The sequence below is a fragment of the Rhea americana genome, unplaced genomic scaffold (genome assembly GCF_003343005.1).
Source record: "Rhea americana isolate MKP2758 unplaced genomic scaffold, rheAme1 scaffold_2, whole genome shotgun sequence".
Lineage (NCBI taxonomy): Eukaryota > Metazoa > Chordata > Aves > Rheiformes > Rheidae > Rhea > Rhea americana.
This window is the reverse complement of record NW_028186149.1, coordinates 3,698,353-3,714,574: the sequence shown is the minus strand read 5'-3', so window position 1 is coordinate 3,714,574 and position 16,222 is coordinate 3,698,353. Positions and strand designations below refer to the sequence as shown.

The following is a 16,222-nucleotide window of genomic DNA, read 5'->3' as shown; positions in this document are numbered from 1 at the left end:
GACTTCCACTGCTGTCAAAACATATTTACCTTGGAAGCCATCCAATTTCCTCTTACCACGCTGTCAAAAGTAAGCTCATCTCAGTCACAGGTCTTAATCCCCTCTTCTATTGCTTTATAGAAGCCTGCTAAAATYACAGCTTTTACATAAAGTCTAATACAGTAATTAGGAATATCCCCAAAATTTCCATTGCCTGTATACATTAGGAAAACAGGGTATAGCCTCAAACTAATTCTTTTTCTGAATAGCCTCAAACCAATTCTCAATGTCACCCTTTTAGCAAACACTGAAGACTATTCTACAGTATAAAAATTGTATCTACAGTACCTTACCTTTTGAACGTACCTTTCCATGTAAYTGGTAGGCACAGTACTCACCTCTACAAAAAAGACTTGCACTCTGGACTTCGTAAAATTAAGGAAAACTATTAGGCTTGTCGTTCTAATACATCTCATTTTCAAGTAACATTTCTTGTCTTCATTCTGTTTTTACAATTACTAGTAAAGCATCTGAAAGTTATGCAATACAACAGGCTCTAAAGCCACCAGGGACCTGCTAATGCAAGATGGAAATTACTCATTACATAAATAGACTTCATACTTCAGGCTGACCTTAAATGCATAGTCTTTTGCCAAAGGGCAGGGGGGAAATCAATGGTGATGCAACAGTTTTCACTATGCTTAGATAAGTACAAAAATTGTCAAAAACAGAAGGACTTCCATCATATAGGAAAGCAGAGACACAACAGACAACACGATCTTTTTAACACTGCATATTGTAAGGCTCCTAAAAAYGTAACATCTTCTGCACAAAGTCAATGTTATTTTCTGCTCCTTGTCCTTGCATTTTCCAGCCCTTAAATGCAGTGGTTGCTTCAAATTGTGCCAGCCTCTCCTGGCCTGCAGAGGCCACCAGAGCAGCAAGGGACAGCCTGCAGGGAAAGCGGCCAGCAGTGCCAGCAGCTGTGCCAGGAGCCCTTCCGCAGAGCCTCTGGCCAGCCGGGATTCCCTTGGAGGCTGGAGGTGCCAAGCGGCTGGAACAAGCAGTCTTTGAATACTCTGTGCCGACAGTTCAAGGCCAGACTTCCAATACCAGTAATAAYTCAGTTATGTACTACAACTTTTATCTGTTACTCTGCACAGTTGAGAAGTAAAACATTATAATAAATGACTAGTAGCAAAACAGAAAAAGGAAATATGATGTTTGCCTCAACATAGTCATGTTAACAACGCTACTAAAAACCTACCTCTGTCAGTCTCTGAATTTTTGTAAGATAATCAGTGCAATATTAAAGTTATATCCAAAAGTTCTAAATTATCAAATTCTATGGGTTCGAAAGAAAGGGGGGAAAAAGCAGCAATTAAAGGAAATTGCCAATACTTAGATCAACATTTGAACAGCTTGCCCCAAGCATCCTATAAATTTTACGCTTCACTGACACAAGCAGGAGGATAACACATTAATTCTTATTTTCAAAGTTTCTTTAACATGGGGAGAGTTTCTTGAGAGGCTTAGCATGTCTTTATCACCAGCAATAGAGAGTCATGCTGTCTTAGTAGGAATATTGCCTCAAGGTAACATTCTTTTTCTGATTTGAGCCAGTAAGATGTCTTTAAAACTCGAATTATGGCTGATTTTGTCTAAAAATCTTAAATAAGTAGATGGCATGTTTTTTTGTTGTTGCTGTTGTTCAAGAAACTCCCCTCAGAAAAATCGCTCCAAACATCTTCCAAAAGACGACTCAGAGGGAAAGCACTAAAGAATTTCCATCTGCTGGAATACTTTAAAACAAAACAAAACAAAACAGTCTGACTCTAGTCTCGTATGCCATTCTTTAGATACATCATTCATAACAGGAGTAAAATGTAGACACTGTACCTCTTTTCTGGCTTGGTGTTATGCCTCTGGGACTGAGAATGTCGGCTGCCTCTTAATGCTCCTCTGCTCATATGGCTGTTATTATGGCCTCCGAAAGAAACAGGAGCCCGAAGGCCAGCCCAAAGCTGCTCCTCATTTCTGTGAAGTGGCACAGATGTACGGATGGCAGAAATGACATGGCCAGAATAAGCAGTCAGTGAGTCTTCACGATGGCGCGGATTCTGACGAGCAAGAGTTCTCTCTGAGGCTGGGTACTGTCGCCCTGGCCTTTGGTAGCCTCTTTCGTGGTAATAGGCTGGGAGGCAGGGCCTCATTTGCTCCATCACACCACCGCTGCAGCTCCGGGAGCAGGCAGACCAGGGGCCCCAACTTCCCCACATACCTGGGATGCCTGCACTGCTATCTTCAAATGCATCTCTCTGCTCCTCTATCCTCTGGGGAACCTGTAGGCACAGCAGACTGAATCAGGAACTGGAATTCACACTGTAATACAAAGATAGTACTAATATCCTTTGTGAGCTATTCACTCTGCAATCACAGCAAGTGAAACTGAACTACAGAGGAAGTGATTCCTCTTACTCATTCCCTGCCACATGGCTGTCCATCCTGCTATTACAGGAAGGTCTCCTAGACCGATCAGCCCTTCAGATCAAAACTTTGTTTTGGATATGTAGATAGGAACRGATTTCCTCAGCAATAGAAAACACTGCTCAATGCAAAAGTTAAGTTTTCCATCTCTGAACTTCGATTTCAAACACAGTTAGGCAGTAAAGTCATTTTTAATGACAACTAGGGTCAAGAGAAACTAGCTGCTCTCTTCCACTCCGATGCCTGAACAATGGAAACTGCTCTGCTTGTGGCCGACTCCAGTTGCAATAATATTTCAGAAACTTCCACATAAGGTGGAACTTTTTAGGAAAACAAAAGCCTAAGAAGATAGGCTGATTTCCAACAAGCCAAAAAAACAAGCAATAGTTAACTCCTACGCTATTACTGTTCTTTTTCCCTTGTTAATGCTCTTCCAAAAATACTTCAAGGAAAGTACTATCAAAGACAACAAACTTAGTCCTACATTCACAGAAATCAGCATCAAATTGTCAGTCTCGCATATTCAACGCCACTTAGTCCAGATTCATCATTTAGTAGGACAGAGAAAGGGAAGGGAAGAATAGTCACAAAGGTGAGACTTTTTGCTCTTGAAACAGTTAGAAGGGTTTAGAAAGGGCAGGATCTAGTGCCGTAAGGGGAGTGAGCCCCTCAAACAGTGGTCACACATTTAAACATCCTGACTTTGTAGCTGGCAGTATCAACACAGGTTGGAAGCTACAGCCACCCATCTYCACCTCCTGTAGACTGCTTCCCTAACCTCCAGCCATTCCTAGAGCCAGCTGTAGCCAGGATTTCATAGTGTTTCACACTGGGCAGAGTGCTTGAATTTGCAGCACAAGAATTTGAGCCTCCTTCATTAAATGTATAGATCTGCTGTTGGAAAAATGATACAACGAGTCAAAGCAGGCTTCTAATACCCAATTCTCATGGCTATGAATATGCAGAGCATTCTTTTACATTAACATCCTTTAATAGTTTCTTTAAACTGTACTCCAATAACCTTTGTACCAACAAGCACACATACATATCATTTCAATTATAAAATAAAAAGAGATTGAGATGAAATACCCTTTGCTTACCATACCTGTCTAGCCCTACTCTAGCGTGTAGATGCCTCAAAATGAGCTTTGGAAAGACAAACTTGTCTCCCTATATGCCAACTTATCCCCCCTCTAAAGGATGACTTCCTAAACAGAGAACTGTYGTGAATAGTTTTGTCCCGAACATTTGCAGTAAGGAAAGATTAACATCTATACGCTTTGCCTCTAATCACAGATTACAGCAGCACTCACCAGCTGAAGTGCAAACCATCTCAGCCAGTTAGCACACACCACTGATCAGCCGGCTACAAACCTTGGGAGGCTTTGGTGGAATGTGCTTTGCAAATACAGGTTGAATACACCATTACAGTACACAAATGCAAGCCAGTGCACAGTTGGTGGTGTTGCTGTGTAATAGTTAGTTGTGGTCTACATAATCGAAAACATTTCCTCATTCTAAGGTTGCTCTTACTCTTTCATCCCCAACCACAGAAAAAACTGCATTTAATTATAACTAGTGAATAATAAAAAGCATCTGCCTTAGTGTGACATTTTCCCAATTTTTGCAATCCTRTTTCAAAAACAGGAGCAGATGTCTCTGAATTTAATTTGTTCTTTTTCTGTGGGTAGCCCATCTGGTATCAGCCTTAGAATCATAGAATCAGTAAGGTTGRAAGGGGCCTCTGGAGATCATCTAGTCCAAACCCCCTGCTCAAGCAGGGTCACCGTAGAGCATGTTAGACAGGGTTGCATCCAGGCGGGTTTGGATATCTCCAGAGAAGGAGACTCCGCAACCTCTCTGGGCAACCTGCTCCAGTGCTCCGTCACTCTCACAGGGAAGAAATTCCCCCTCATGCCTTCTAAGTTCAATAGCCTGTACAATCTAATAACCAAACAATATCAAAATTATGAATAACATGCAACAAGGTATCTGGTTGTTGTATTTGCACTCATATCCAATAAGAGTATCACAGACTCACAATATTACCAAATAAACAAGCAGTTCTTCAGTTTACAATTTCTCAGTGAATACGCACTGTTCATACATAAACTGTAGATTAATCTTTACCACAGACATAAAATGATAACTCTTATACTAAAATATTCATTATATTTCTTCTGATTTGACAGCAGTTTGCAGTAAAATTTAGTTGTCATAAAACTGGAAGTCTGTTATCAGAAATACTAGTTTCATATTTCTGGACTATCTAATAATCATTTTGTTTTTGTTTTGTTTTTGTTTTTTAAGCCAAAGGTATTCATGTAGGCAACAATGAAAAATCTATTCATCTGCCAGCAGCTGAAATCACTACTGAAATAAGAACCGTTTCCCTATGTGGAAACAGAAACTGATMTAATGGTGACAAGTGTCAACCTGATGTAGAGAGAGCCTCCTGGCTATCAAACTTCAACGCGGCAAAGATTGTTTTAGATAAAATTATAATTTATTGACTGTAGGCAATGTAAAGTAATTTCACACACATTAATCTTCACAGTAAAATAGTTCTAGACATAGCACAGTATGATTTAATAATAAAACTAACCCAAAAGTAACTATATAATGTGTTATACTAGAGCACAAAATCTTCAATGTTACTTATATGTTAGACGATAAAATTCTGAGATATGGGGATTTTCAGTAGCAAACATAACCCAGGTTATGCACTTTTTAAATTTAGATCTCAGCTTTGGGCACAAGAAAAGATCTGGACCGCTGAAGAATCTTTAGAGGAAAACATGAGTGGTCAATGGCATAAGCTACTCAGTAAAACCCACTAAGAAAGGCTGAATATATTGAAGCTATTTAGATTAAAGAATAGAAAATATAGTGGGCAATAATGACACTCAAACACTTAAACACACACACAGAGTTCACACACTCTTTCCAGCAAGCTGTTCTCCACGTCTACAACAAATACGTCATGGAAAGGTGATCCAAATCGGATAGCAAAAAAAACTTAGCAGAAAGACAAGTGAAGCATGGGAATAGATGGGTTTTTTCCCCTCCAGTTTTCTTGTATTTTGCTAGCTTCTAATTACTTATTCTAATTATTTARTACTTGTATGAATAACTCTGTGTATCACAATATACTCATTTGTCACCTATTTCAGATGACTACCTATCCATTACAGCGTGGTATTAAACGCCTCTTTATTACTCTGTTTCCTGCAAGTGGGAAGATGCCATTTGATAGTACAAARAGTACAGCTGTGTATTTCAAAAACAACAGTAAATTCTCATGTCTTCTTCAAAATACTGCTACTACAGGTTGGAGTCCAAATCTGTAATATACTTCAGTATAAGAAGAAGTTTATTTTTCCTTATTTATCAYGGCTGCCCTAATATCATTAGGGGGCTGCCTCTTGTACAACCAGGAGAATATAGAAATCGGTTGAGAGTGAATTGATAATCTGCTAAGACTTTTACAATCTAGAACAACATGGAAGATGGAAAAGGAAATGAAAAACTCTAAAAATAGTGAAAATTTGTTTTTAATCAAAGTGAAAACAGTAGTTAGGAAATTATTTTTTCTTTCAAATTGGCTTTGGTGAGTCCTGTTAACCAAGTTTAAAAGAACACATACAGGTATGAAAGATTCTGAGGAAACTTTCTTCAGTTCATGCAAATTAATGCACTTTATTCTTACTCATGAAGAATATGCACCATAGAAGAAACATCAGATCAAAATCTTTACCCCTAGATTTTAATAAAATTCAATCTTCCCACCAATGTATAGACATGTGGGACCTATGGACCTTTTAAGTTCCACATAAGCTCATCAAAATGAAGTAAAAAGAAAAACCTAGCTCTTCCTCTACTAGCTTTTCTCGTAAAATACAAAACACAACTGTTACAACAGCAAAAAAGTGAGTTTGTCCAGAATATAAGCTTAATGAAATTTTGTTACAGTCCATAATTTTGAAGGAAGTAGATTTAATATTTAAAACATCATTTTGAAATTTGAATCTTTGACAACTCTTCTATTAATTTCACGCAATTTAATGCATTTCTAATTTCCATGGTAATGCTGTCGAGACCTCACATCTAGAATCCAAAGACCCCCAAAATAAAGGGATGAATAAAGCTTGTAAACAGGAACTGCATTACATGCAGGTTTTATTTTGAGATTGTCTTCTTTTTCATTCAAGTTAGGCATAGTTCCTAAAAACAGCTTTTTCTTCCTCTAAAACATCCCTCACATGTAGGAATAAATAAAAGTTCAGCACGTAAAGTGTATATAAAGATCAAACCTTAGGAAAAGAAGTAATTTAAGTAAACAAACCTAGYTGAACTAAAAACAAACTGAAAGCCAGGGAGACTAGAAGTTTATTTTAATCAGTTGCAAATTATCTTATATAATTTGAATCTGTTAGAAGCTCAACACTTCTGCATACTGGGTCATTTATTCAGAACCACAGAAAATAATGTAAGAGAAAAACAACAATACCATAGGTAAATCAAGGTCTGAAAGAATTCCCAAATATCTTAACCAAAATATCACTGTGGGTAGGTAGTCTATGGAACAACTTATTTTTGATTTTCCTTTTTTTTTTTTTTTTTTGGGGGGGGGGGGAGGATACTAAGAACTCCCATATTTCTTTGGAGTTTGTTTTGTTCCTAATGTATAAGTTGGTTTAATGCATAGATCTGTAAGATAAGAGCTGTGATTTAACACATCTTTTGTGACCACCAAAACAAAGCGAGTTAAAAAAAAAAAGGCAATTAAAAAAACAGCATAAGTAAATATAGCAAAGAAGAAGATTCTTATCCACATGAAAAATGGGAAAATCCATTCCGTTTCCTCTGTTTTCCTTTGTCTTTCCCAAGTCCATGCAACATCATCCTATTTGCTTCTTTAGGCTTAATAACCATCTCAAGTCAGACAATCAAAAATTATGTATTTGTTTAGTTCTGCATACAGAATCTTCATATGGCTAGTAATTAAGTCTACAGAATTTAACCCTGTAAGCACAACTAAAAAAATCCCTAACTAGCATTTAAAATTACTATAAATTATGGAGTGCAATTAAGTTATCAAGATAACTTAATTAAACACATTAATTTGTCTTCAACACAACAGGCTTCAGTGTGTAGATTATACAGTTATGAAAACTCAGTACATCATGGCTAATAAACTGAAAAATTAAAAGCACAGTTTAGCGTTTTGTCTCTGGCTTCCTTAGTTTTTCATGCTCTAGAAAAGGAAGACAAYCAGAAAAGTCTACCAGTGTGCACATGCTCGCTGCAATGATAGTACACTATGACAGAAAGCCATGGTATTGGATGCCAGGGCTCTTCAAGGCCAATTTCTGCTTGCTATTTCTAAGAATGGTCTCGGACATTATTTCATATAAAGGGAAATCAGAATTCTAGTATTAAAAAAAATATATACAACATGCATGGTGGCTACTAAGACTGTACTTAACTGCCCAAAACATTCACATTTATTTCAGATAAGACGAATGCTATTATGTCAATTTTTTTCTAATATCTGCTATTTCAGAGTCTTTCTCCTGATGTCTTCACTAATGCTTAATTTCAGTAGAACACAAAAACACTTGCCTAATTTTTATGTGAATAAACTCACTGGAGGAAGACAAGAACAAGTTAGCTACATGCTTATACACACTGCAAAACCTGGATGTAATCAGATAGACTGAATTTGTTCTTCTAGTATTTGACTTTCCTAGTGTTTAAAAATATGGACACTTAAAAATTAAAACTATTGATCTTTCTTGCTCTCTTGAAGCTTGACTCCAGAAAGTGAGTTTTTAATGAAACAATACATATCATAAGTCTTGTGTTCAAAATAACTCTGATACTAATCTGTCCTTTCCTGTTCAATATTCTCTAGAACAGTCACCACCCAATTTTTTTTTCAATATTCTTTMCCCAAGAAGGCTCCAACACTTATCTTTAGTTGGTCAGCTTTTTCCATATTCTTTTCCTGCACAATCTCTTACGCATAGTAAGCCTCATTTGCTTGACTGCGTAGRCCTCTATTCTACTCCTATTTAAATTCCTTTTAAAGATCTGTTAGTCCTTTTGTTGTGCTTTCAACAGAGAATCTTTAGTGATTTAAGAAAAGTGGAGATCTGTTATTGCTTTCCTTCTCCTAATTCTCTGCTTCTCTCTGATTAGGCTGTAAACCCAGAGGGCCAGAATACTTCCCTCCCACACCCCAGTCTGGAATGTCTACTACGTCAGTGACAATTAYAATACATTATTTCAATAACACTATCTTAATTTGGTAATATTCCCCTTTATGAGGCTGGTAATTCTGCTCTGTTGAACAGTGCTTCAAGATTTGTACAAAAACTACATTGAAAAAATTGCATCTCTACTGCACTACAGGGATTTCTTGCTGACAAGTCAGTATGAGAGACAGAGTCAATTCTGGGATGTTTGTTTTTAAGGGTTGGTTCTGCACTTAGCATCTCACTGGATGAACAGACAATCTGAAAACAGTATGAGCTTTATTACTAAACGTCAGCATGTTGAGCACTTTCATAAGCTTTCATCCATACTCTTTAACTGCTTCAAACTGGGTAGAGAATGAGGAAGAGAAGTACATAGTAGCAATACTTCACCTTTCTGTATCTTTTTAATGCCTACAGTAGCGGATATCTGGATCCTTTCAGGCATTTTAAGCGCTTTTGTAATAGGTAGTGGGACCCAGTCCCAGGCACCTTGCTTTTCCCATCTTTTTTTGGAATGAGATGCACAAGTCCCCCCCACACACACATAAATCCAGCTCTGATTCTTTATATATGTGTATACACACACACACACGTATGTGTGTGTATATATATATGTGTGTGTGTATATACACACATACACACACACGCACAATTCAACACATTAGTAAGTCTTTCAGAATTTCATCTGACCAGGAAACACTGACTCCTTCATTGATTTTTTTATTAACTTTATAACCTCACAAGTGTATTAGCCTAAGCGTGGGTTCTCATTGTGCATGTTTTCTGAAGACAAAAATTTGGTGTTGCAGGTACTGCAGCTTAAGAGCTTTGCAGGTTTCACTTTGGAATGTGTCAGTTACTTCTACAATAGCAGTTGGTTTATGTACATAGCATGTACTGAAACGAGACAGTAAATTTATCCGGAGCTAAGTTTCTGGTAACATATAGAAGTTGTCAGATCACTGCAATATCCACTAACTTATTTTTACAGCATTACCATTTACATCATCAGCAATTCAGCTGGTTTATTTCTCTAGTCTATACGACTAGTTGCCTGTGTACCATATAAATAACTATTTACAGAAGCACATTGTCAAACATCTTAGCATGAAAGCGTTCTTGTAAAAACCTCCTCTGCTGACAAACTGAGGAGATCATTTTCCTGATGTAAAATATGAACATATTTGTATTACATAGAATATCGTGACCATTCAGTAATGCTCATTACTCCACCAGGATAGAAGAAAGGAAGGTATGAAGTGTGAGAAGATAGCAAGTGAAAACATTACACACTGTRGCTGAAAAACTTGTCCACCTGGGCTTATTAAAATCCATCTTCCTAATGATTATAGTTATCAGTTAGCATCTGCAGTAAAACACAAAACATCTAGAAGGGCAAAAAACTCAGAAATTTCACCTCCATCCTCTGACTTACTGGACGAAGATTTTTACAAATCATTTACAAATAATGCTTCTAATTTATTTGAATTTACACAATTTTCACAGACTATACAAAAAGAATGAACGAAGCAGATACATTCTTTATTTGCTTATTTATAAATTTTAAGGATTTCAGAAATCTAAGATTATTCTATAGAATTTTAACCTTCAGTAGTTTTTAGGCAGATTAATTCTGTGTTAAACTACTGCCCAATACAGTATTGTCATTCTTGTAGCTATAGTCCTCTATGACAGGTCTTAAGCTTTTCCCCACTTTTACACATGACAATCTCAGATGTAATTGAACAAAACGTGCCAGTATGCTTGACATAGACTGCATTTAAAACAGAAAAGCACTTTCTCTTAGATTCATATAATACAGCAAACACTTATAACCACTCTGATCCTAAATCAAGAATTTCAGTAAAAATGAGCAGTATACCAGCTATTGAAATACAATGCAAATTTCTAGTACCACCTCCATCAGACAAGTTAGAAATAAGATTCACATCTCATGATTTAAGCAGCAGTTGTTGAAATTATGCTATGTGAGAATGTCCCTGAAGAGGAAATAAGATTTGAACAGTAAGCCACAAATATTTCAAGTATAACTAGTTGCGCATGAAGCTGAAGACTGACAGTGCAATAGTGATGTGACAAACATTGATTTTAAAATACTGTCGGATACTTAATTCTACTAAACTTTAGTGGATATGCAAATGAATCATTCAGAAAAGTAAAAAAGTCAAAGACCTCTTTAACTAGTATTATGTTTCTGTGTAGAAAAAGCAAAAGCTTAAGAAACAGGACATGCCTAGGGAGACATTTCCCCTTCCACAGACCCTCTGCTTGCAGCTAATCAGTAATTTAAGGGCCTTCTAGAGCTAAATACCATATCCAAACAGTTGCGTTCAATAGCCACTAATGGACTTAACCTCCATGAATACAACTAATCCCCCTTTTAACCTATTTATAATTTTGGTTTCCAAAAGATCCTGCAGAAGTGAGTTTTACAATTTAGTTGTATGTTATCTGAAAAAGTACTTCCTTTCTTCTGGTTAGACATGCTACTTCATAATTTCATGGTGTGTTCCAATTTTTTTATATTAATAAATGAAGATCATTTATCCTGTATTCCCTTTCTCCAGACCATGACAGTTTTAAATTATGACTAATATCCAAAACAATGATCTCTTCCCTAAATTCAATGGTCCTAATCTGTTCCCTCGCTCTTTGTAAGGAAAATAGGTCAGAATTTAGATTATCCTCATTTTCTCRTTCTTGGTACCTTTCCCACTCCCACATTTTAACACTATGCAATGCTGCACACAGTATTCCAAATTTAAGTTCATGATGAACTTTCACAGTCCATAGYGATCATGATGCTTGGCAGTCTGTACCACAAAGTCAGAGCTAGTTTTTGTCCTCTTAAATTTTCAAGACTGTAAAAATGAAAACAGGTCAATGCACAGAAACTAGAACTGAACTCAAAGTTCAGAGCAGAGCACGCCAAACTTTGAATGGGCTGAAGAAATTACAGTTTGGTTTTAGAATCTGTTCAAGTGTAACATTGTAGTATTTACCTGCTAGCATTATAAACGTATCTATGACCTGCTTTAACTCTTTCGCCATTCTATTCATCTTCAAGGAATATTCTTTCAATATTAGCCCAGCTGATTTCCAATAAAGGCCAAACCTACACAGCCATAACAATTTCCCTGCAGTAGGTCTTTACTGTTCATTTTATGGACATTCACTTGGAACAGCTGTATTTTAAATTCTTCTTATAAGAAACACGTGGAACATTGGTGGTTTCTTAAGAATAATCTACCAAAAAAAACCCCTAAAACCTCACAGATAACTTCTCAGATCTCTCACAGCTAGCAGAAAAATGGAGTAGAGGCCAAACAAAACATCATGACACAATGTGTACATGTCTGCCTGGTTAGCACGCTCTGCTATTTTAATCCTTTAGTGCATTTTGGAAGCCTTTAATCAGAGATGTAGTAAACCGTTTGAATTTTACAGTACATGTTAAATGTAAATACTACCAGCTTAAATGATTTGGGTTTCCGTTCTTTGTATAAGAACTCTGCCTGAACATCTGTGCCTGTGAAGATTAAAGGGCTAAAAAGCCTGGAAATAGAAGATCTTTGTATTCACAAATCACTGAAGAGAGTTACAATGCCTGGAAAGATTAAGTGCCCCTTCAACCAACTTTGACCACATCTGAAGAGACTTTAACGTTATTTTAGTAGTCCAGAAAGTAAATAGCTCTGAATGAATTCAGAACAGTTCTCATGCCAACAAAGCCTGAAGCTTCCTCCAGGTTTGACTAATTTTTTTCGCACCAAGGCTACCTCCATCATCCTCTGTGAGTTTAGTGTTTTAAGATAGAGGTTGCTTTCCATTTTCCTATGAGACCATCAAGTACTTTCAAATAAATACATGACTCACTCCTGATCTCACTTCCACATATTTGATAAAATCACTCCTTACCTCCAGCAGGATTGCTTCTGATTTACAGTAACATAATGATGATCAGCATCAGGCTCTCGTTATATCAGAAATGAGGCTTCCTTATTCTAGGAAGTATTTTATCATTGATTATCATTTGTGAGCTAATCACTAGGCCTTTTCAAGGTCAATTTTCAGCTGTGACAAAGTTGCCATTTTATGTTCCTACACTTTAAAAAACCTCTCTGGAATCCACATGTGGTAGAGACATGGATTTTATTTACCCAGTAATTAACCATCTAAGATCACTCAGTGAGTCAACTGTGCAGCATCCCAGAAGCAGAAAAGACAAACTGTCACAAAGGAGACTGATATGCCCTGACAAAAGAATTTCTCTAAATTCTGTCTGAAAATAGCTGAAATCTTTATCACTGCTCTGGTCAAAAGCTTGGGATAGACCTAGCATTAAGTACTGCTCAGAAGAAAGTTGAGCAGTTTATCTATCACCTTGCAGATTCACCTGCTCCAGAATCTAACTGAAAGGAAAAATCTTCTATTTTTCCTGAAAGAAAGACAGAACAAGCTCTAAGCCTCTGATATTCCATGCTTAAAGTTAATATATTAATCTAAAACCTATTTTTCAGCTCTCTATGGTAAAGTTTGTTAAAAAATAACAAAGCCATTGGCCTTGACTTTCAAAGAATACATTTGCATAAAACAATGTACTATTGTCCTGCCTCCCTTCCTCTCACAAAGTAAGAATTTCATTCCCTATGTTAACCCCCAACATCAAGCATAGGAAATCAGTAACAATCCAGAGATAGCAGGATACTTCTTTAAATCTACTATTCAAATCATTCTGCTGCATTAAAAGATTAAATTTACAGAAAATATTCTTGTATGGATTACATCACCTCCTCTCCTAAAGATCACTTTAGATGACATTCTTTTAGAAAAGGAACATTTCCAGCTACAAGCTAGAAATGTTCTATTACACCAAAGTTTTTAGTGAATGTCACTGCATATCTAACTGAACAATTCAAATAAAGCAGCTGCACCAGAAGATATACAGACGTGCACAAAACTGCAAAAGGAATATGGTCTATGTTTCAGTGGACATTGTTTTCTGGAACTGGCGCGTATGAAAATGCAGTAGTAATTGACTAATACTTATTTCATACACAAGAAAAACACCAAGTAGAAAATGAATGCCATCAGCAAACACTTGCAGTAAGATGCCCCAATGCCACAAGTGCCCACAGGCAGTCAGTAAGTCACCCCAGTGAAACCTGAGTCAGCGGATGCAGCCCAGCAGGACAGAACCACAGCCACCTTGTAGGAAGGCTGTTAACAAGAGCTGGCTTGCTGCTTCACAAGCCCTGACAAGTTATAGATTTCAGTCACTGCTGACCTTAGGTTGGAATTTCACCCTACCTGGACTTCAAGGAAGAAGCACACAGAGCCTCCAGTTAGCATGCTTCTCATGATAGCAAGGTGATGACCAGCTGTGGTGGAGATCCCACAGCATTTCTATTAGGCATTAGCCTCAGTGTCTTGGTCAAAAGCGAAGCTTAGATATTAACTGCTTTGTCTAAATCCAATTTCCTGCAGTATTTCAAGGATATACAAGACTTTTTCCCCACTTCACTTTTAACCTATTATAGTGCATTCGGATGTACTAGACAGTCGTATCCTTTCCAATTAACAGAACAGAAACTTTTACAGGGCCTGGCAGGGTGAAAAGAAAATGGAAACGAGGAAATGCTGCCCTTCGCTATCATTATTACAATATAAACGTAGGTGTAAGATCACATTTTTACACAAAATTTCCTATATTGATCTTAAAATTGACATCATTGTCAGCTTTAGTAATCAAATTCTCATAGTTCGGAATAGTACTCTTATAGTTACCATCTCCCCCCCCCCCACTCCCCTCCTACCTTTGCACTTGCACCTCCAGCATCTTCTTTCTACAGCCCAGGAAAAGGAATCAAGCCTTGCAATTTAGGCCCTTTGCAAGTAGTTCAGTGTATTTGAACAAGCAAGACCATCAGGGAAAACAAGGATGGAGAGACAAAGACAGAAAGAAATCAAAAGCCTATTTCTCGATTTCTTCCTAGACGCAGGACAGCAAGAGCAAAAACTGTCTCCCAGCTTCTGCCACCCAAAGCAGCTATTCCAAATAATCCAAGAATATGCCAGAATTCCATAAAATTTTAGAGTTTCAATTTACTTGTCGCATACAGATTTTCACAGGACAAACTTCAGGGAGGCATAGAACCATTCACATAATCACAGAAAAGAAGCCTGTCTGAGCAGGTAAGTCTCAGTTGTTAAGCAATTTAAAAACTCCAGATAAGAGCATGGGGGCATGGGAAAGGAAGAGGGGGAAAGAGACATTTATTAGTTGTAACCATCTTGTCCTAAAGCAAAGGACAAGTGCATAGATCTTCACAGTTCTGTCCACAATGATAGATTAATTTGATTAAGAGAGTATCGATAAGCTCTTAATTCACTTTCACATATTCTGCCAATGCAAACAACACCCTGTTATTATGTGGTAGATTTAAGGAGAAAAAGGAAAACAAAAGTGATTCTGAAATGACCCTCTCTAGGCATAAGCACAATTTCAATGTCCACTTAACAAATGAAACAAAAAACACCTCCTCCAATGAAAACAGCAAAACTCAATCTCTCCAAAAAACAACACACCATAGGTAGGAAAGTTGATCTGAAATAGCAGAGCAACTGTAGAAACTCCCTCTCATCCCCAAAAACTATTTGAATAACAATGTTATTTGGCCATTATATTGCAGTGTTACGCAGGCTGCATTTCCATTAGTAGCTGAACTGATCCAATAGCTCACCATAACCAAAGGGATCTTGCTCATCTTCCACTTCCCCTGTTCCTCCCTTTCCCCTCAGTTTTCACTCCTGATCCCGTTACTTATTTCTCCTGATTCAGTCACGACCCTTCAAGMAGCAGCTTCAACCCCAACACAGATGAAAAAGTAAAAGCCCCAAACCTGCTGGCTTGTTGGAATAAATCAGCTTGTAGAGGATAACAGCAAATACCTGAGAGAAYACAAGGAAGGCAGCAGGAGTAAGCAGTCAGGGATGAGACTACCTTATTCTGTCCCATCAATTTCAACAGTGCTTAACTGTCTCAAGAAACTGCAGCCTTTGATATTGGTCTAAATGCAAGCCTCCATGGCACACAAGAAGTTTCCCTAAGGCCAAAGAGCTTGCAGCGTGGAAAAAGATTCAATTCCATAACACAGAAAGCTATGCTTGTTTTTAAAAATGACTCTGAAATTACAGTCTTTTTAAATACTTCTGAAGTCATATTCAACTGATATATAGTTATTTTTCATAGTGACCATCAGATGACTGATAGTAAGTGATACTATCCAATTAATTTCTTCCTAATTTAGGGCTGGCATAAAGGAGAAAGTAAACATCATTAAGCCCAGCCAGGCTCAGAATTCTCCAACAATATTGCAGTGCCAAATGAAAGGCTTGTAAAAATAAATTCTGACACTTCTTCCATACACTAAAGATAAATTGATTAATATAGTGTACCTCCATTAGAGTAA

General features: G+C 37.3%; 1 protein-coding gene across 1 annotated transcript in view; it reads right to left on the bottom strand.

Moving 5' to 3' along the window:
* Nucleotides 1–16,222, bottom strand: part of THSD4 (thrombospondin type 1 domain containing 4) — a 359,658-nt gene that overhangs the window by 334,246 nt on the left and 9,190 nt on the right. Inside the window, exon 3 of the mRNA XM_085303323.1 lies at nucleotides 1,879–2,321. Within this exon, the coding sequence (XP_085159449.1) occupies nucleotides 1,879–2,321 (443 nt within the window). The remainder of the gene's footprint in view (nucleotides 1–1,878; nucleotides 2,322–16,222) is intronic.